This window comes from Onychostruthus taczanowskii, unplaced genomic scaffold (genome assembly GCF_017590055.1).
Source record: "Onychostruthus taczanowskii isolate IOZ18803 unplaced genomic scaffold, ASM1759005v1 scaffold69, whole genome shotgun sequence".
Lineage (NCBI taxonomy): Eukaryota > Metazoa > Chordata > Aves > Passeriformes > Passeridae > Onychostruthus > Onychostruthus taczanowskii.
In genome coordinates this window covers 3,328,354-3,348,488 of record NW_024504676.1, presented here as the reverse complement: position 1 = coordinate 3,348,488, position 20,135 = coordinate 3,328,354, and the positions used below count along the sequence as shown (strand labels likewise).

Here is a 20,135-nt window from a genome sequence, read left to right as displayed (position 1 = left end):
CTGCAACCTTTGGACATTTCTGTTTCTGTCAGGTTGTATGATGGTTTCCCAGCGTTGCACACACAATGCATTGGTTGGCTCTGCATGGCTACAGACTTGGTTGTGATGAATTCATTCATGGCTGTTGAAGGGCTGGGTTTGGAGGTCTTCTGTGGACCTCTCTGCCAGCAGTGCTCACTGTCCCCATCCCTCTAGGCTGCAGCTGGCTGATGCTGCAGCTGCCAGGTCCATAAATCAGCAGCGTGCCCCTGAATATCTGCGGCATAATGACTGATGCATATTCATGTTTGCTACATTGTGTCACCCTGCTAATAATGTATCTTGGTGAGAAGGAGAGCAGGGACAGAGTCCCAGTAGCTGGTGCCTCCTTGCTTCATTTGATCTGCTCTCTCTACTTCCACCTTGTCTTTGGCTCCCTAAGAGATCCTCTCTCTTGCTTTTCTAATGTATTTTCCCCAGCTGCTTCTCCCAGATGTGCTAAAGCAAGCCCTGCAGGTTTGCTTTTTGTTGTGGTGCCTTCTTCCCCTCCATCCTCTGCTAATAAATCAATGTGTGTACCTGCAAAGGCCCTGCAAGGACTAAATGAACAGAGGAGGGTGATTGTTATGTTTGAGCATGTAAATTAAAAAGGCCTACTAATAAAAAGACACTCTGGAAGTATCTGGTCTTGTCTGTTCCTTTGAGCTCTGTTTTTGAATGAGCTTTCATTGGTGTCCCATTGGGAATGGAAGGGTGAGAAGGAAACTTAGTTTTGGTCCCTCATCCCAAAATGGACTGTCCCTCACCCACAACTCAGCTGTGGAGAAGATGCAGTTGCACCTGTGCTGCTTTACCCTCTGTCTTGAAAAATGAGGCGGAAGAAAAGTGCTGTACTGCCTTTCCCTGGAAAAGATAAAATTTTGCAAGATATGATTAGCAGCCTGTGAAATACCACATGTGAGAGAGGATGGATGGAGGTTGACCCTGCTTTTCTTCTTTCAGTACAAGATGCTAAGTGCTGTCTAGGGAAGCTGAGGAAGCCAACTTGGGTACTAACCAAAGTGTGTACCGAGATTTGCCTGAGTCCAAACAGCCAGGATTGTCTGTCCTGGCAGAGAGGGATCCCTCTCATTCCTGCTCTGTATTCCTTCTTCTAGGGGGGCACTTGAACCATTCCCAGAAGAGAGGACCCTATTTCTCTGTGGAAGCTTGTTAGCCATCCAGAGGGTGAGTGCCCCATGGGCAGGAGCAGACTGGGCTCCTGCTGTCCCAGCATACTCATTGGTCTGTTTTTATGCTGCTGGCCAATGGCTTCCACCTTTTATCACCCAAACCCAGTGCCACTGCCTGTCTGGAACTTTTTGCTGCACGAGCTGTAGTGCAATAGGAGATGTACTTTGTGAACCATTCCATTCCTGGAGACTAGAGTTCACCAATACTCTTAAAAATCCTATTTTGCTTCAAAAACTGACCTTTAAAAAAATCTCTTAACCATTAAATGCTAAAAAAACCAACAAAAAACCAAAACAAACAACTAAAAGCATTATCAAAACAATTCTTGAAACTTCTCAGATGCAACTACCCTGTTTTCTTATCCATGTATTTGCTGGTAAAATATGTGTTGGATTTAAAGCCAGCAGGAAGTTGAACAACCATACCTATTTCCATTGCAAATTCTTCTCAGTGAAAAGGGCTTGTATGCATTTCCTGAAACCAGTTTCCTAATTTTTCTTTGTCAACAGTTGTTTGGGAGGAATAAGGAAGGATAGGGAAGGGGAAGGAGGCAAGACAGCTCCTAGAGAGAGTGTGTTGCTTGACTCTGGGGTACCTTTTTTGCTGCACATTAGTGGTGCTCAGGTTGGGATTGGCCCTTTTCTTAAGTGATGTAGGTGGCCACCTTATACCAGTGACTTCCCCCTTTCTTGTAGCTGGGCTTCAGGTGAGGAAAACAGCAGAGCCTTCCCCGCTGCCCGCAGCCCTACCTGCATCTCTGGGTGCTAATCTGTGGATCAGAGCATCTGCCTCTCTGCTGTCTGCTTGTGCCCATGACCTAATTGTGATTTCATCAGGATAATTGGAGAGCAGGGCCTCTCTTACAGTACTCTCTGGCTTCCCACTTGATGTACCCTGCCTCCCCAGTTGGCTCAGCCTTGGGAAGCTGAGCTGGGGATGAGCTGCCAGCTCTGACAGCCCAACACAAAGACTCAGCAGGAGACCAACAGCTTTCCCATCCAAAACTTCTGGGTTTGTTTTTTTTTTTTTTTTTTTTTTTTTTGTGTCTCAGGTGAAAACCCCAGATGGGAAATCACATTGCCTGAATTTAGTTCCCTGCTTTACCACCATTGATGGCTTTGGGCCAGTCCCTTGGCTTGTTTGCATCCCCTTGCCTGTCTCTGCAGTGAGTAGGATGGTGTTTCTGTTTGTGCATGGCCGCCTCCAGCTCTAGCACTGGGTGCTCCATCGCTTGCAGCTTAGTAGTGAGCTCTGAATTTGTCCCTTCTTGTGCTGTTGCAGCAGGGCCAGATGGCTGCAACCTGCCCTAGCATGATGACAGGAGCGCTGGGCACAGGAGAAGCTGCACCTTTCCCCAGCAGCTTGCCTGCAGCTGCTCCTTTCATCACCAAGAGGACCAGGCAGGATATACCAGGTACCTTAGGAAACCAGCCTGGAGACAACATCTCTTGTAATTCCACACCATTACTGGGCAGTGTTTTCCCCAAAGCCTGATATTCTCTAATAGCTGTAATTATAGAGATCCACTTACAGTGACACTGCATACTCATCTGCTCCAACTTTCTACTTCATTGCACCTTATATCTTGTGGGAAAATCAATACAATTTGGTACTGAGACTGGCAAGCCAAGAGATTGTTCAGAGCCTGGGTTCATGGTTGTGTACCACGTGTTTTAACACTTTACATTTACTGCCATCTATAATGTGGGTCTTGTTTTAAAGCTTCCTTGGTAACTGTCCGTATTTTTATATACTCAAGATATATCACACTGCCTTTCATGCTTATAGTGTCCCATTAATGCTTATAGGTGGGATTTTAATGTAAAGGAAAGTTAAAAGTTGCCTCTTCTCTTGAGCTGTGTTGTACAGAGTACCGTTGGTTTTTCTGAAAAAGGCTGGGAGGCCTGAGAGAAGTCTCTTTTCTAGGACGAGGTGGAGGGTTGCCAACCCAGGCAGGGAAGTGTCTGCCTCTGAACCACCTGCTCAGCCCTGGGAGGCTGGAGAGGAGAGGAAAGTGGAGGAGTCCTGGCAGTTTGCAGCCTTCTGCATCTCCACAGTGAGAGCTTTTCCTCCTTCACACTGCTTTCCCACACATGTTGGTATGTTCAACACTGAGTCCTGACTGCAAGATAGGAGCTCAGGTTTTATTTAACATCTCACATTGTCCTGTCCTGCACTGTGGCCTCTTCATGTCTTTGTTATCCATCTCTACCAACGTTCAGACACAACTTCAGTTTCCTTCCTTATGCAGGTTACTCTTGCTCGTGTAGAGTCTCAAAGAGTGCTGAAGTGTTGGATCCTAAATCACAAGTGTAATTTAAAAACTGTCTTCAGTTTTTTCACATCACAGGCCCTGCCAGATGCAGAGAACTGTGACTTGGGTGCTAGCACAGGTGGTCTCTCCCATCTGCATGTGATTTTTTTTTTTAAAGGGTCTGTGTTCACCAGTGGTGTGAGATGTATAATTTGCTTGCCTGTTTCTTTCACCCTTTCTGTGGGCTGGCAGCAGTTAACCCACAGAGTGGTGTGCTTTCTCTCTCTGGAAGTTAGCTTGGAAGATTGGTTCTTCTGCAGAGACTGTGGTGGGATGAGTAACTCGGTATCAGTGAGACAAAGAAAGTGGTGATGGTGGGAGGCAAAGGTCCCACCACGATTCTAAAGCATATTCCAGCACCTTCCAGAGTTTCCTGACTGCACGCTGCTCCTCGTGCCCCATTCATGATGCTGGAGACACGGCACGAGCAGTCCTCACTTACAAGTTTCTGAGATAATGGGCCTGCTCGTCTTTCTTTGGAAAATAGTAATTTTGGTGGCCTGTATTGGGTGTGGAGAGTGGGGTGCAGGGGCAATTTCTTCATCCAGAGGAAAGCTCTTGTGTAGCTGGTTTGTTCTCTGGGTTTGTTGTGTTACTGAGTGATTTAGGTTGTTTGCTGTTTTGGGTAGTTATAGCTACCTACCAGTTGTTTTTCTTGGAATAAGCTGCCAACAAATAACTTTTTAAAGAATATTTACTTTTTGAGAGGTAGAGTTAAGAGAACAGTGTAGTTGCACTGTCTTATCTTACTGCCAAGAGCAGGTGATTACACAGCTTTGTCTTTTACTTAAATGTCTGACAGCTGAAGCAGGAACCAGAGAACAGGTAGCAGCTTTGGAGAGAATGATACTGTCTTGTTTTCCTTTGCCTTTCCATGTTTTCCCAAGCCCTTTGTGGTTGGGTAGTCTGTGGCAGAGGGGTTGTGTTGCCAGAGGTGCTTTGACTGGAAACTGTGAGGGCTGGGCCTGGTGCAGTGACCAGTCCATGCCTGTTCAAGACTGTGCAAAGCTGAGGCTTGCACACTGCTGCTGGGAGATGTTTATGGCTGCTGTGGAGAGCAATCCCTCCCTTCCAGACCTGCCCATCCCTCGGACCTGCCCGCAACTTTCTGCTCTTCTTCCTCACAGGTTTCTCCTTGAATGTGCATCTGTATTTTGAGCCTCCTACATTATGTCATTTCTTACCCCTTTTCTTCCTTTCCTCTGCAGCAATATTTTTGTGCTCAGTCCCTTGGGACAGGCTCCCTTTTCCTTCAGATCTTGAAGAGCTAGCAGAGGATGGAGGAAGGCATTCTGCTTCTTTTTGGCTTTTTTGCTTTTTTTCCCCCTAACAGAAGATGTTTATTATCTCCAAGTCATCTCTCCAAAGCAGGACCAGTATTTGCAACTTTTATTCTCTCTTTGGCATCCCTTTCTCTGTTTTCATCTGTGAGGTGCCCTTGTCTGAGTTTGCAGGTATACACCTAGCAAGCAAACAACAGGCACAATTGGTTAGATTTGTAGCTCACTTTTTGATTTAAAAAGCAAGAAGTAAATTAAAATGAAGCATTTTAGAGGCTTCATAACAGAGCATCAGCTTGTCAGCCTCAGTTCCCTCTCTTTGGGGCCGGACAGGCCATTGAGAACATCAGCATTTTGGTCCTTGAGTGAAAAACAAAAGGTGGCATTTCACACCACCGCAGAGGCTCCTTCAGTCCTTCCACAGCCTGTGCTTTGTGATGTTGACAGTCTTGTGCATGAGCAAATGGAGGAGACTGGACAGTCACTGGGGTAAGCCAACAAGGTTCGTTTTATCAATGCTCAGAGATCACTGAGTAGGATTCCTGATGTGTGGGTGTGGATGACTGCTGGTAAAAGACTGGGATCAGTGTTGTTCTCCTAGAGGACTGCAGACCATTTCTGCCTGCAGGGCATTTCTGCTGAAGGAAATAGAATCAAACACGGTGGCATTTGTTGTCATATGGCTCCTCTGGACAAGGCTTTGGAGGAAAGGGTGCCTGGTCTGACATGAGCCCAAAGAGATTTGCAGAGTTGAAACTGACTTCTTTCTGATGCCTTTAAATGCAGAAACTCCCAGTGGGCAGGTGCAGTGATGGTGAATGCTCAGTAATGAACAGCTGTAAAACTTCTGGCATGGCTGGCCTTACTACAGCAGCGTTGTTCAAAAATCTGTCTCTTGACTTGTTTAGCTGTCTTGTTGTCTGTCCTGGGAGAGAAACAAAGTGATGCGAGGAAACAGCTCCTGAGGACAAAGCTCCTTCAATTAGTTATTCTGTTTGGAAGGGTATCAGAGGCTCCCATGTGGTGAATGTGTTGGAAACCCACTGTGTATCCCTTCTGCTTGACACCTGAGCTCTTGTTGGAACTGTGGTGGTGAGATGGGACGTACTGATGGGGCCCCTTGTGTTCCTTACCTGTGCTGAGTGACTTTCTGGAGGCTTCAGTCAGGTCTCCCAAACCACCTCTCTAGCCTAGAGAATAGGGACCCTGAAGAAGTTCAGGTTGTGTTTTGCAGGACACAGCTGGATCTCTGGGCAACACCTGTGGCCTTGATGTTCAGACCTACTTTAGGTCTTAGCTCTGTGACAGCTTCTGCCAAGCATCTTGGTCCTTGTTTCTGCAGGCAAGGCCTCCATGCTGCACCCAGCATGTGCAGGCAGGGGAGCTGGTGTGCCCTCTGCCCTCACCCACGCCTGCATCCCCTCCCTGTGAGACAGAGGTAGGATGTTGGTGTCTGCTGGGGCTGGGTGCTTGCTCTCCCTCCTTCCTGCTCAAGGCTGGCAGATGGCTCCTGTTTGCTGGAGCTGTGTGGCTCTGGCTACTGGGCTGGGAGCAGCTGCTGCTGCCAGGCGGAAGCACTCGGCGAGGCTTTCCTAGACAGCTTTGAACAGGAGCCAGGAGCCCTCTCGCTACAGGAGAAAATCCACGAGGTCAGGAAATACAGCAGCAGCAGCTCCAGCTCCACGCTGGGGCTCTTGGCTTGGCACGCGGCTCCCAGCCCTCCTCTTTCCAGATGGTGCTCCTGGAACTGCTCTCCTCCTTGCTGTCTCTCTCAACTGTTGCTTGACAGCCCTGTGTGTGGCTTTTGGGGGGTGTAGTAGTGGAGGGCTGCAGAGGTGATAAACCTGGATAGGGAAACACTAGATGGTGACCTGGATCAGACTTTCAGATCTTGAAGAGCTTGCAGAAGATGGAAGAAGCATTTTCCTGCTCTGTGTGGGACTGGGAGGCTGTGCTTTTGTGTTTCACTCTGTTATTTTGTGGTCAGCTGTGTGTGGGCTCTGTGTTGGCTGCTGAGAAACTGGAAATCCTCGCATCAGGAGAAGCTTTCACAACTATCAACAGGCTGTAAACCTCCATCCGGTGTGTCACCAGCATGAAAACTGGGGTGTCTGTTACCATCTCTCTGACAGGAACCCCACTCTCTCTTCCCTGTGTCTGTTTTATAGGAAGTCAGAAACATTGCTTTTTGGAGTGATTGTTCCTTGAACCAGCCCCCTATGGTGGTAGTGGTGATGGTGGTGATGTTTTTATGGCACTGAGGAACAGCCACCCCTGTGTTGAAACTATGGGTGCATTGAAGAGCAGCCTTGCTCTTCCCATGTTCAGGAGCAAAAAGTATGATGTGGGAGTTATGAGATGGTGTTGGTAAGCTCAAGCATGGGACCAGGTGCCCAGCTCTGTGCCGAAGTTTGGCCATATTGAAATCTCTGCTTTCCCTGCAGCTTTTGGCTAGGCTGCTTCTCTCTGTGGAATTTGCCCATGCCCTGGTGTGCTGTTGGGTCTGCACGCTGCCCATGAGGAGCTTGCACTGGGGAAAGGAAGCAAGCTCCCCTGAGCATTGATTTCAGCCCACATTAACTGGGGCAGCTCTCATGCCCAGAGCTGTCCATCATTCCCCATGCTCTCACTCTGCATTAGGACATGTTTTACAGCAATGGTATGGAGCAGGTAGGCTGGACCTGCCCTCCTTTGTGAGCCACAGAATCCCTCCTGCCACTGCAGGGGCGGGGATGGCAGAGCAGTGAAGAGTTAACTGGGATGACAGCACCTTCGAGGGATGGTGTCAGTGAGCAAACACCAGCATTGCAGAGCTCTTCCCTGTAAATTGTCCATGTGCAGGTCACAAGTGGGGAGTAGCTCCTTTGTCCCCTTCATTTTCCCTGCCTCTTGGGTGCGTGGGGGACAAGATGTGGGTTTGTGTTTCTGTGGAGGAGCCAGACCTTAAAACTTTATGCTAAGGTGGTGATATGCAGGGCTTGCTGGTGTGTGACTGCCCCTCTGCTGTGCACTGGAGCTCAGCTGGGGTCGGGAGCAGGGGAAGACACTCCAGCTAATGTGGGTGACCACCTTGTCCCCCACCTCCTGGTGCAGTGTGGACCATAAAGCTGCTATAGCTGTGTGCTGGGGGTCTTCCAACGGAGTAGGCAGTGCCTTCCACTGGGGTGGTCTTGAGGGAGAACCCCCTCCTAGAGAACTTACGTTTTCTCCTCCCCTGGGGTGTCAAAGCTTTTCTCACTGCGTCAGCAAGTCCTACAGGCCTGGGCAGTTGTGCTGTTTTCCTTGAGCATCTTTGTGGCACCTGCTTCATCTTCAGATGCAGAGCAAAGTCCGTGTGTTTTGCTGGGGGATGGAGATCTCCCTGCTCTGTAATGAAAGGTGGGAGCTAGTGGCAGTGTTTCTTCAGACCCCCAGGACCCCTCTGTGTTCAGCTGTGAAGCTGTTTGCTGAAGGAACAATTCCCTCCCCGACAGCCATGCTGGTGGAGGTGTCAGTCGACATTTGCTCCTCAGTCCCCTTTTCATCCTGTCTCTTCCCAGAGAGATGAGAAGCCTGAGGTGGGGAATCTCTCTTGTCCCTGAGAAGCAGTGCATGTGAGAACAACATTACATTGAGGGCATGCATTAACAGAGCAGAGTAACGTGCGTACACAGTCAATTAGTGAGATCACGCAGATTCTCTCCTGTAGCCTTGCTTTCAATCTGCAGCTCTTCCCTGGCTCCAGAACAGAGGCACATTGAACTTTCAGAGGAAGCAGTGTCACTTTCAGTTAGGCACCTAGGGTATGACATTATTTGCACTTCGTTTCCCCCCACCGTCACCACTTTTCCATCATATTTAACTGCTTCTCCAGCACAGGAAATCAGAGGTCCTGCTTGGCATCGTATTTGTCACCCCCTCGTTTTTGCACCCCCTCGTTTGCCCTTCTTTAGGGTTCCAGATGCTGAGAAGGGCACGAGCTTTGTTTGCCTTTCTGCTATGAAGACAGCAGCTCAAGAAAGAGCTTTGGCAAGAGATGGTTGTGTCCGATTGCTCCCTGCTCAAGAGGGAGATGGAACTGTCTGGGTGGTTTAGGGTTGCAGTCGGGAGGGGATTGAAGGCAAAAACTTCTGGCTTCCTTGCCATTAGATCATTGCTGTCTTAGCAAATGCATCAGCTGTGGTCTGGGTATAGAACAGCCTTTGCTGGCACAGTTTGTAGCAGTTTCCAGAGTTTAGGAGCAGGGCTGGCAAGCCTGGGGAGGAGGGTGGAGTGATTTAACTATCTGGGGTGGGGGGATGGAGGAGGGGGTTCTAATCCCTGTGAACACTGAAGGCTGTCTGACAAGGGGAACTGTGAGCTTGTCTTCCTGCTACCTGCTGCATTTTGAGTGGCTCTGGCTTCCCCAGAGCTTGCAGATGGTGGCTGAGAATGAGTATCTGACCCTGGAGTGACTTCCAGTGGGCAGGGCTTGCAGTCCAATGAGGGTGGATTTCTATTTAAACCTTTGGAGTTTTGTAATCTTCCTGAGTTAGTTCCTCTTTCTCAGCAGACTTGGAGCAGAAATTTAAGGGAGGAGCTGGGGGGATGTGAATCTTCTGCTGCTGAAGGGCCATGGGAGGTACACAGTACTGCAGAAGTGTGGTTTGCTCATCCTGACCCTAACCATCACTGTCAGTCAGCACCTTTTGTGACAGCATCTCTTTCCCCCCTGTTGGGTGTGCCAAATTGAGTTCAGGGAGCAGAGATGCCCCTTGTGCAGTCCTCCCTCTCACCGTAGTAGCACTGTTAGCTGGAGGACAGGCAGAGGGTGTGGATGTGCCACTGTCTCTGCCCTACTGTGTGGTTTGAGGTTTGACACAGCCTTGAGGGTGAAGACATGGAGGTAACAGCATGTTTGGGCAGGGCTGGACCTTTTCCCCTGCTCCTGTGGGAATTGACATCCCAACCTCATTGGCCAAGGGTTTCAAATCTATCTAAAGATTTTCAGATCATCAGCTTGAGATAAGGTAAACTGGGGACAGTGCTGAGCACTTCTGCAAAACCAGACTTCTTACACTGGTTGCTTCAGGGGTTGATGTACACAGCCTGTACCTCTTGTTTTCTCATCAGTAATACTTTCCTATTGAAGTTTGTTCAAGGAACCTGTGAAGTTTGCATCCAGATGGTCAGGCTGAAGGATTGCAACAGACCACAGGATGAACAGAGTTTTTCTATTTGGTTTGATGGATTATTTTGCCCATTTTAAAGTAACCTCTCTTAGCATAGACCATGTAGCCTCTCTTAGCAAATGACCATGTTTGTCCTTGCAGGTGGTGGTGCTCCTGGAAGTCCTGAGCTGGGGTCAGCTGGAAGATGACTGAATACAAGCTGGTGGTGGTGGGAGCAGGTGGTGTTGGGAAGAGTGCTTTGACAATACAGCTCATTCAGAACCATTTTGTTGATGAGTATGACCCCACGATAGAGGTAAGTGGCTCTGGGCATGGGGTCAGTCTGTCTGCATGTTTTCCACTTGCTTTTCTCCACCTGGTCTCCAACCCAGAGCATGCTCAGTTTGGTCTCAAGTCTGAACTTGAGCAGGGATGTTCCTCTGCTTTGCAGAGCTATTCTGAGTCACTATGTGTGTGTTCAGAGGTCGCAGAGACTGACTGAACATCTCCTGCAGAAGGGTAGTGGTGTCTGCTGAGGAGAGGTGACATGGGAGACAGCAGAGACAGGCAGAGCAGGGCAGGGGCTGAGAGGCAGCACAAAAGTCTTCCTTTCTGATGAGATGACAACATAGGGAGGGATTAAAGGTTTAGAATTGAAGAGCCATTTTGTGCCTGTGCTTCCATTTCTCCTCCTGTGAAATCGGAGTAAATGTATTGACTTTTTCTGCAGGATGTTTTGAGCTTTCCTGATGAAATGGGTTTTATCAGAGCTTGGTTGTATTATGTATGTCTTGCAGTTTGAACAAGACGTGCTGAGCAGCTGAACTGCCGTGGCTCCCAGAGTGCTGCCTCTGCTTCTTCACAAGGAGTTAAAGGCTGATGTGTGTGTCTCAGTCGGTGTGGATGGCAGCACTGACCTATCTAGCTCAGCACCCTGCCTGAAGAAGCAGGCAGGGACCCTGTGGTCCTCACAGGCTGTATGGGGGCAGAGGGGGATTCAGTCTTCAATATCCATTGTGCTATTATTATTTTCTTTAATTTTTCAAAAATATATTCCATTCTCCGTCTGCTTTCACCATAGTTAGCGATGTGCTAATTAGCCTCTGCATGACTTATACCTTTGTTGGGTGAGACGTAGGCAGTAGCCAGTGCTCTGCATGAGGAGTAAAGTCCACCCTGGGAAGGCAAATTGCAGCTCTGTCATGCCTCTTGAACAACAACCTCCCTGTCTGCAGTCCTAAAGGATTCTCTACCAGATGTGTATAAATGCAGCTGTGGTTTCTGCAGTTATTATTATCATAATGGCTAAAGGCCCCAGCTGGGATGAGAAATCTATTCTGGTAGGTGTTGTATGTGTAGTCCCCACCCTGAAGAGCTTACATAAACAAGCAAGACAAGGCTTGGGTGAAAGGCAGAAATAGTCTTACAGTCCTACAGACGGGAAGGAGAGAAAGCACTTAAAAAGCGCGTGCTATTACATCATTTGGCCAAGGTCACCTAGAACGTCCATGGCAGAGACTGGAATTTAATTTAAGGCTCTGACTCCTTGCTTATGGATGCAATTGCCTTTGTCCCCAGCTCCTCTCCTGTCATGTGGCTGTCCCCAGTAGTATTGTATACTTTTCTCAGAAAACCATTCCAGGTTGTTTTTGCTAAAAGAGTGTTCATGGAGTGCACCCTCCTTGGGGAGACATCTGCAAGGATGCATCCTCTCTTGGACGTTAGGTGGGCAGAGGTAACTCTTACCCAGTGATGTGCTGAGTTTTGGCATCCTGTGGATTTTGTCTCCAGCTGCCTGCTCCCTGTACGTACCCTGCAGGGAATTTTCTCCATGTAAACAGGCAGCAGGGAATGTAAACCTTGCATGGCATTTCCCAGCACACCCTCTTCACCCTACGCACTACTGCAGTGCTCTGGGAGACGCCTGCTCTCTCCTCCACTGTTCACTCCAGCCCCATTCTGTTCTTCTCCTCTTCCAAAAGCTGCCACAGGCTGCTCTTCAGCCCTCTCACCCCTGGTACTTTTCCACCTGCGGGTACCACCAGCCCTGATGCCTTTGCAGCTCCCTTGGTTATACCCTGCTTTTGCTGCTACCCCAGCCAACTACTGATTCATTTCAGGGTGATTCCTTTTAATTATGCTTCATTTTATGGGGATTTAAGAGACCGAGAGCTACCTGCCAGCCATCCAAATGTGACCAACAAACCACCTTCCTGTGACTAAGCTGCTTTGGATCATGCCCAGGAGCTGACTATGACTGTTCAGCCAGCTAACAAGCAGCACAGCACTGCTGAAATGAGCAGGATAAAAGGTGGGGGGGGGGTGGGGGGAAAGATGATACGTGCATGGAGCAAAGGCGTTGCCCACTGCCCACATGTATTGAGCACAGGCTGTGCTGCAAAGTGGGGTGCAAGAAGATTGGGGTACACTGAGAAGATGTTCCCCAGAGCAGGAGGTTTGTTCCCTGTCTGGGGGTAGAGACCCTGACTGGGTATCTGCTCCCCTCCTACCCTCCTGATTCACCAGTGCAAATGTTTGGCTCTGTAACTCAACACTGTCCATCCCAACACAGCACACTCTCACAGGCCAGCTCTTGGGCTGCCAGGACACCTTAGGACCTTTGTTTTGGGAACAGGAGGGCCAAGGCAGCAAGGAAAGGTATGTCACTGGCACTGTCCCATGGTGAATAAGCAGGGATGGAATAAAGAGTTTCACTCTGTTGAGAAATTTTTCGGTTCATCTTAGCAGCCAGCTAGTAATGGGCTGCCCAAACCTCTGGTCATGCATATCCTGACTGTAGTGCTTAGCTAATGGGCCTCTTGGCCTGGTCCCCCGGCACAGCTGGGATGCTCCTGGCATCCGCCTGGGATCTTGAGTCTGAACCCCAAACAGATATTGTTTCTGCTGCCTGGCACTTCACAGCTGGGTCTGGCTGCATTCCCCTCTGCTCAGGGTGGGGTGGGACATGCAGGGCTGCAGAGGAGCACTGAGGCTGCAGGGTGCTGGTGCAGGCTAGTGGCAGCCATGTCACTTGGTCATGTGGCAGGGACAGCTGAGCTGCCATCCTGAGCTTCCTGGGGAGGGGGAGATTGAATGAAGCTGTACACAAAGCATTGATGAGGAGAGCTTGTCCCTTCCTTTGCAAAGCGTCCTCTGCAAGATTGTTTTATGACTCTGCCTTGTAAGCCAGACTGGCCTTATGAGTGGTCTGTTGATGACCTGAGCTGAGGTGTGGGATGTCTTCTCTGTCAGCATGCTGGGTGCTGGTGAAACGTCCTGGAACTGGGGACCTGGCAATTAACTGTGAACGTGTGTGCTGAGAGGCTGGTCCTCTGTCCCAAGCCAAGGTGCAGAAATAGGAGGATGCTTTGCGGGGCAGAGAAGGCACTTGGGTCCCCTTGCACAAAGGAGGCTCCAGATACATTATTGATTAGAAATGGGAGCACATTCCTGCAGGGCAGCCTGCCAGTTGCCTTCAGAGCAGTTGGCTGAAAGCCAGCCTTTCACTCCATGCTTATTTTCAATGGGTCAGCAGTCCACTTTTTGGGAAGGCACAGCTGAGAAGGTCGTGGCAGAGCAGATCTTATCTCTTATTTCACAGCCCTCTCTGCAAGGTGAGGAAAGACTTTAATTAGCCCCAGCAAATGACGTTGTTGTAACGAACCAAAGGATAGAGGCCATGTTGGCCCCATTCCCTTTCTGTGCTGCTGCTGGTCCTGTTGGTGCCCTTTGCTGTGTCAGCTGTTTGTCTGCAGACCTGCAAAGCTCATCTGATAACATTGTTGTGGTCATTGGAAGAGCAACCGACATTTGAATTAATTTTAAACTGCAGCCGTAGCCTGTGTGAGTGGCTGCAAAGCACTTTGTGGTTGTACTGCTGACTTGTACTTTTTTCATACCTTTCATTTTGGCTTCCTTCTCTTGCTGACAGCTGAAGATGCTGCACTGTCCACAGGAGATGGCTGTTGGAGAGGGATGAGGGATGTCCTCTGTGCAGGGCTGCCCCACAGCATCCCTGCTGATGAGACTGGGCACAGGGAGAAGCATAGTGGGGAGGAGCAGTGCTTTGAGGAGCCTGCTGTGAAAATGAAACCTTTTGAGGGATGCTCTGGGTGATTTCCAGACCTTCTCACATCTATGACAAGTTGTGATTGCCTTTGCTGCAGGGAAAACCCCCAACTTCAAAGGACCTGCTTGGATAGTTCTTCCCTCTCAAGCAGCCCTCTGGGCACAGACTGGTTGTGGGAAACACCCTGTTCACAGTGTGATTTTATTTTATTTTTTTCTCATGTTTAAAGAAGAGGTTTACCATCAAACCCCGTCTGAAACCTTACTGATGGCAGTATTGCCCCTGGTGCCTGATTTGAGATGCATTGGAGGCATTGGATTTCCAGGTTATCTTAAACACCTTCTAGGCCTGCAGATCACAGATAGTGACTGGAAGCTCTGACTGGCCAGAGCTCCTTCCTGAATGTCCTTCCTCATCCAGCAGAAGGAATTAGAGCTGAGACTAAACAATGTCTTGTTGGCATTGAAATACTTGTTGAGGGCTATGTGGTGTGATAGAGATGAAGCTGCACCTGGTCTGCCAGCGGCAAGGCTGGGAATGGGGAGAGCAAGCTGGGAGCTGTCTTTTCTGTGGTTCTGACAGATGAAGAGAAACCTGCTCAGCTGTTCCCTTTTTCCTTTGTTTTTTTTTTTTATTATTATTTTTTCTTTCCCTCCTGTTTTTGAAAGAGATTGAGTCGTCTCTAATGGAAGCTGAATACAGGCAGAGCATGACCTGGCGTCTTCCCAGGGATGCACTTGCTGCATCCCTTTGTTTAGTCAGATCCAAGCTCTCCCTTAATGTATCCTCCTTCCTTTCCCTCTCCTGGCCTGCAGGATTCCTACAGAAAGCAAGTAGTCATCGATGGAGAGACCTGTTTGTTAGACATCTTGGACACTGCAGGGCAGGAGGAGTACAGTGCCATGAGAGACCAGTACATGAGAACGGGGGAAGGATTCCTGTGTGTCTTCGCCATCAACAACACCAAGTCCTTTGAAGATATTCACCAGTATAGGTCAGTATCCTGGGAAGGGCCCTTTCCCACATGCCCTGTGCAAAGGGGAGGCCTTGCTGCTGCAGTCTCCTGCCCACTCTTTTAAGTCAGGCCCCTGGTGGTAGAAGCACTGACTGCCAGCAAAGACAATTAGCTCAAGTGGCCGTTCCCCAGGGAAGAGACAGCACAGACGGCTAATGTCAGTGACTCCAATAAAACCCTTCCAAAGGGATTGCTTGTGGCCTTTGGGGACCTGGTAATGCAATGTTTAAGTGTTTATGGTGACTAAAGAGAGAGCTGAGCTGTATGACCCCCCTCCCTTCCCTCCCTAATTAGTGGAATTGCTTTGTTCATGCAATCGATCTCAGCGACTTCTGCTGGCCCCAGAGCTGGGAGAGGAGGCTGGGAAGGACACAGAGAGCTGCTTGCCCTGCTGTCCACTGTCACGACCAGGCTGCGGTCTACCAGCTGCACACGTGTGGAGAGACTCCTGCCTCACTGGAGCTTGGTTTCAACCAGGGCAAAGATGGAGCAGAAGGGGAGTCAGGGCTCCAGTGAGGTGATTTGCCCAAGCAGATGTATGGGGAAGTGGTGACAAAGCAGGGACACCGTCCCAGTACCTGTCCCAATTCTCTCTGTTGATGTCACCCCTGCAAAGCTGAAGAGTCAAGGGGGTGATGTAAACACAGCAGGAATCTTCCCTGTTTACCCCGATGCTACTTTAGGGAGGGATCACTCTGCTTGTGCCTTTTTCTGAGCCTTGGCTGTGATGGCAGGCCCTTGCAGAGGATGCAGGAGATGGCTCTGCCTGGCCCTGCACTGTCACTGCCCACAAGGGACTGTGTATTCCAGTCCCTCATCATAAACCAGGGTCCCAGTAATCCTGTTGTTCTCAGGACAGGCACATCCCTTCCTTGCTCCATAGTCAGAGGTGCTGCTTGGAGCTGCTGAGATGCTTCAGTCTCATCCAAAAGGCTGCTCAGTGTAATAGTTGCACAGGTGCACTAATTTGGCTTCTTTTAGCTGAACCAAAGGATGGGATTTTCCTAAAGCACCTGAGGGATTGAGCAACATTCATCCTTGTGCTGGGGCTAGTGCCTGTGAATTGCTCGTAGGATGGCTTGATTTCAAGCCATCATGATGTAAATCATTAGCTTTCATCTCCTTTAGCCTGTGCTCTTTGTGTTTGCACTTTTAAAAGAATATTCCCTAGAGAAATGCTGGCTCTCCCTGGTAGTAACCATTTGGAGGTATCTCTTTTCAGCTAAGTGTAGCCTGTGCACTAAATTTAGTACTTGCATTTGCTGATCAGGATGTTACACAGAACATTTAAATGGCTTTATGGCATATCATGCATGTAGTCAGACTTCATTTCTATGTTCTACTACATTAGAAAAAGATGATTGATTCTTTTGTGCGTGAATGTCCAGCTCCTTTGAATTCAATTAAAATGCAGAAATTGGCATTTTAAATCTTTTATTTGTTAAATTAAAACCATGTTAAATGTTCTGGACCCATGAGCGAAAAAAAAAAAGCTGTTTTGCATCTGAAGTTAAATGATTTATTAAGCAAAGGAAGTTATTATCTATCAGAAGGGAATTGAATGGATTTTTTGTGGTCATAATGGCCTTCAAGATTTCTAGAAGTGATAGATCTCATCCTCGCCCACCTAGTTTTAGATCCAATGTTGGAATGAAGAAGTGAGCATTACAGCTTTTTTAGTTCCCAGTTGGTTTCTCAACTTTGAGTGACCTGAACTAAACTGAAAGGGAGCAAATACTGCCTGTGCATCTGCAGAAAAGGTTACAGCTGCCAAAAGCTGCTTTATCAGCTCAGCAAATTCTGGTTGCAGGTGATATTTTTTTCCCCATTTGGGGGGATTACTTGACCTAAAATTTTGGAAATAGCACAGGTAACTGCTTGAGAATTAATTTTTAACTTAAACTATCTTAAGCTCATGTCTTAATATAGATTGTTGTAATTCAAGTTGTTTTGTAAATAGCTGCATTTAAAGAGCACAAGTATTTTTAGTCTTCATTTCCAGAAGTGCCCTGTTTTGCTGTTTACTCACTTGTGTGCCATAGTCATTTACATTTTCCTGAAAGCTCAACACAAGGCATTCAACAGGATTGAGGGGTAGCTGTCAAATCTTAACAAACAAACTGGTGGGGAGTGTTCTGGACCTGCTCCTTCACTTCTTCTCACTTCCTCCTCCTATTGCAGGGAGCAGATCAAGAGGGTGAAAGACTCAGATGATGTTCCCATGGTGCTGGTAGGGAATAAATGTGACCTCCCTGCGCGGACAGTGGAGACCCGGCAAGCGCAGGACCTGGCCCGGAGCTACGGGATCCCCTACATAGAAACGTCTGCCAAAACCAGACAGGTAGGAGGAGACTTCTAAACAAAATGCTCTTTCTCTTTTCTCTCCTCCATTGCTGCCCTGGAGGGGTAGGAAGGGGCAGGCACCACCTTGCAGACAGATGGGTGTTAGGGCTGGGCTGAGTTACTTCCTCAAGGCTAAGTGCTCTCTCCCTCAGGATGTTCCCTCCCAGTCCAGGCTTGAGCCTTCCATCACAAGAAGTGCATAATCATGCTGTGGCAGCAGTGCTTCCCAGGGCTTTCTCCAAGGCTCTGGAATAATCTTCATAGTCACTGCAGGTCAGCTAAGCTCAAGTCACTTGGTTAACTTCATCCATGGTCTATTTTGGCAGAATATACTAGTTTGGAAAGGACCATGGGGAGCTCCCAGAGCACAGAGGTGGAACTGACACCTTCATTGGTCTCAGTGGTGGCTTTTCTCTTGGGTGATAGACCTCATTCAGACTGCTGAAAGCTGATGAATCTCAGGGACTTTAGAGATCCTTATCCTCATGGTTGCTCATTCAATTTTGCTCTCTCTTTGAGGGCCACACTCAGGTCTTGTTAGTCTTCCCAGCTTGGTTCTGTACCTTTAACTGCAATCTGCACTGCTGGACAGTGCTAGGGACACCTTGCTGGGGAGCAGAGCCCTCTCCTCTCTCCTCTGTCCCTCCTCAGAGTGGGCAGCTGCTTCAAGCCATGCTTTTCCCCCAGGGCGTTGAGGATGCCTTCTACACCTTGGTGCGGGAGATCCGGCAGCACAAGCTGCGCAAGCTGAACCCCCCGGATGAGAGCGGCCCCGGCTGCATGAACTGTAAATGTGTGGTATCGTGACTATGGTAAGTGGTGGAAGCAGGACATGAGGTGCAGTGGGGGAATGTTGGAAGCAGGGCAGGAGGTGAGTGCAGATGCACTAGCCTACAAACAAGTAGGCTAGTGCATCTGCAACAGGATCAATTTCAGCAGCAGGTATTGTTTAATGAAACACCTTTCGGATTGATATAGCGTTTTTCTGTGAAAACATAGGCAAGTCAAAATTCCCAGTTCCCTGAGGAAGTGTGTGGCAGGAAGGGGTTGTTGATTTCTTCCCCTCATTTTGTGCAACAAAATTCTATACAACTGAATATTTTAAAAGATAATATTTTGTTGTGCTTTCCCCAGGAAAGCTTCTTCCCATGCTGCTGCTCTGAAAGAGGAGTTAAACTGGTGTTGAAGGTGTACAGATCACTGCATACTCACTAGACTGGCTCTAGAAGGGTTCAGATAAAGAGCTGGCTGGGTGCATTGCCTCCTAATGCACTCACATAAATTGCCTCATCCTAAAGCTTTAGAGCAGACCTGTCTCGCTGTGAAAAGTCCCGTGTTCCTCAGAAGAGTTTTCCCCATTAGATAAATCCCCTGGGCTATTTGGAACTGATGCAATGTTGAGAATTAGCCATAAGGGGGCTGTTTGCTTTTATAAATTGTGTGTGCTGGAGCCAGAAACAGTATTTTTCAGATTGTTTATGTTCACTTGCCTGTTTTTCTTTTTCTTTTCTCTTTTTTTTTTTTTTTTTTTAAATGATGAGTTTATTTAAAACACTGCTGGATAGCAGTCAGGGAGAGTTCCTATTATTGTCCCTGCATGTGCTGGCTGGCTTTAAGTGAAAGGCCTGGGAATATCTGTCTGTATAACCAACTCCTTCATGGCAGAAAGTTAGAGAGGGGTATCTAGGGATGAGTCCACAAAGGAGATCTATATCTAAGGATGTCTGGGACTGGGACAAATGCGTGCAAGAATATTGCCCTTATTGTCTTTTGGGCATTCTCCCAAGCATCCGGACTGGCTCTTTACCCCTTTAAATAACTGTGGAGTCCTAAAGAGAAGTGCACTGTATACAGAGATGGTGTTAAGAGGGTCTCATGATGGTGGAGATGAACAGTAGGTTTTCTGTGACACTTTTTGATCTAGAGGCCATGAGCATAGCAGAGCTCTTCCTCCTGCCCCCCACTCCCAAGGAAAAAACCCCAAAAAACAGTGCTGGCAACATTTGCTTCCTATGAGCAAACACCCACCCCAGAACCCCACCCCTCCGCTCCCAGCTGAGGCGTGTGAGGTTGGCTGGGGGCCGAGCTGAATGCTGTGCCCAGCACACTTATCACTGCTAAGGGAGATTTTCCAGATGTTTGTGTCCTCCAGATGTTCAGGAGCATTTCCTCCGGATGGGGATATGAGCTCAAAGGCTTGTTTCCTGCTCTGGAAACTGAAAACAGCTGACGGCATGGGCTTGGCAGGCACTGCTGCTCCCTTACACCGACTGCCAGGAGCCCAATCCTTGTCCCAGCCTGGTGGCAGCACCAGCTTGGGCAAGAAGGGCTGGGAAAGGGTCACTTGGAAACACTCCTCTCTGTTAAGAGAACATGCCTTGCATGTTGCCTGTGTCTTTTTCTGTTCAGGCAGAAAGTGGAAACCAGACATCTCAGCTTAATCTAGCTGTAGTGCCCAAGAGCAGAGAGGGAGGAACATCAAGGCACAAAAGGAGAAGTGAGCCAAAGACATGCTGGGATTTTGGGAGAAGGGTGGGTGTTGTGGCCAAAAAAATTTGGCTGCATTTGCCCTGGACTCACATTGTGGTTCCCATCATCCCTGGAGGAGGTGGAAAGATCTTTGCCAGACAGTGCCCCCTCCCACAAGGAGGTTCAGAAAGAGGCAGAAGGTCTGGTGTGGTGCCCAAAGCTCACCCATCACTGCACTGACTCCAAGACTTGTTCCCTTCAGCAGATGTACAGATACTTTGCTGAGACAGGCCCAGACCTCTAA

At 48.6% G+C, this 20,135-nt stretch overlaps 1 protein-coding gene across 2 annotated transcripts in view; it reads left to right on the top strand.

Annotated features, from left to right (window-relative positions):
* HRAS (HRas proto-oncogene, GTPase) overlaps nucleotides 1-20,135 on the top strand; it is a 40,171-nt gene that overhangs the window by 19,605 nt on the left and 431 nt on the right. Inside the window, exons 2-6 of one of the 2 annotated variants that reach the window (XM_041421173.1) lie at nucleotides 1,137-1,206; nucleotides 10,098-10,251; nucleotides 14,820-14,998; nucleotides 17,201-17,360; nucleotides 18,050-18,174. In XM_041421173.1, coding sequence (XP_041277107.1) covers nucleotides 10,141-10,251; nucleotides 14,820-14,998; nucleotides 17,201-17,360; nucleotides 18,050-18,169 — 570 coding nt within the window. In that variant the 5' untranslated portion in view covers nucleotides 1,137-1,206; nucleotides 10,098-10,140 and the 3' untranslated portion in view covers nucleotides 18,170-18,174. The remainder of the gene's footprint in view (nucleotides 1-1,136; nucleotides 1,207-10,097; nucleotides 10,252-14,819; nucleotides 14,999-17,200; nucleotides 17,361-18,049; nucleotides 18,175-20,135) is intronic. The other variant, XM_041421172.1, reaches the window with a different exon arrangement.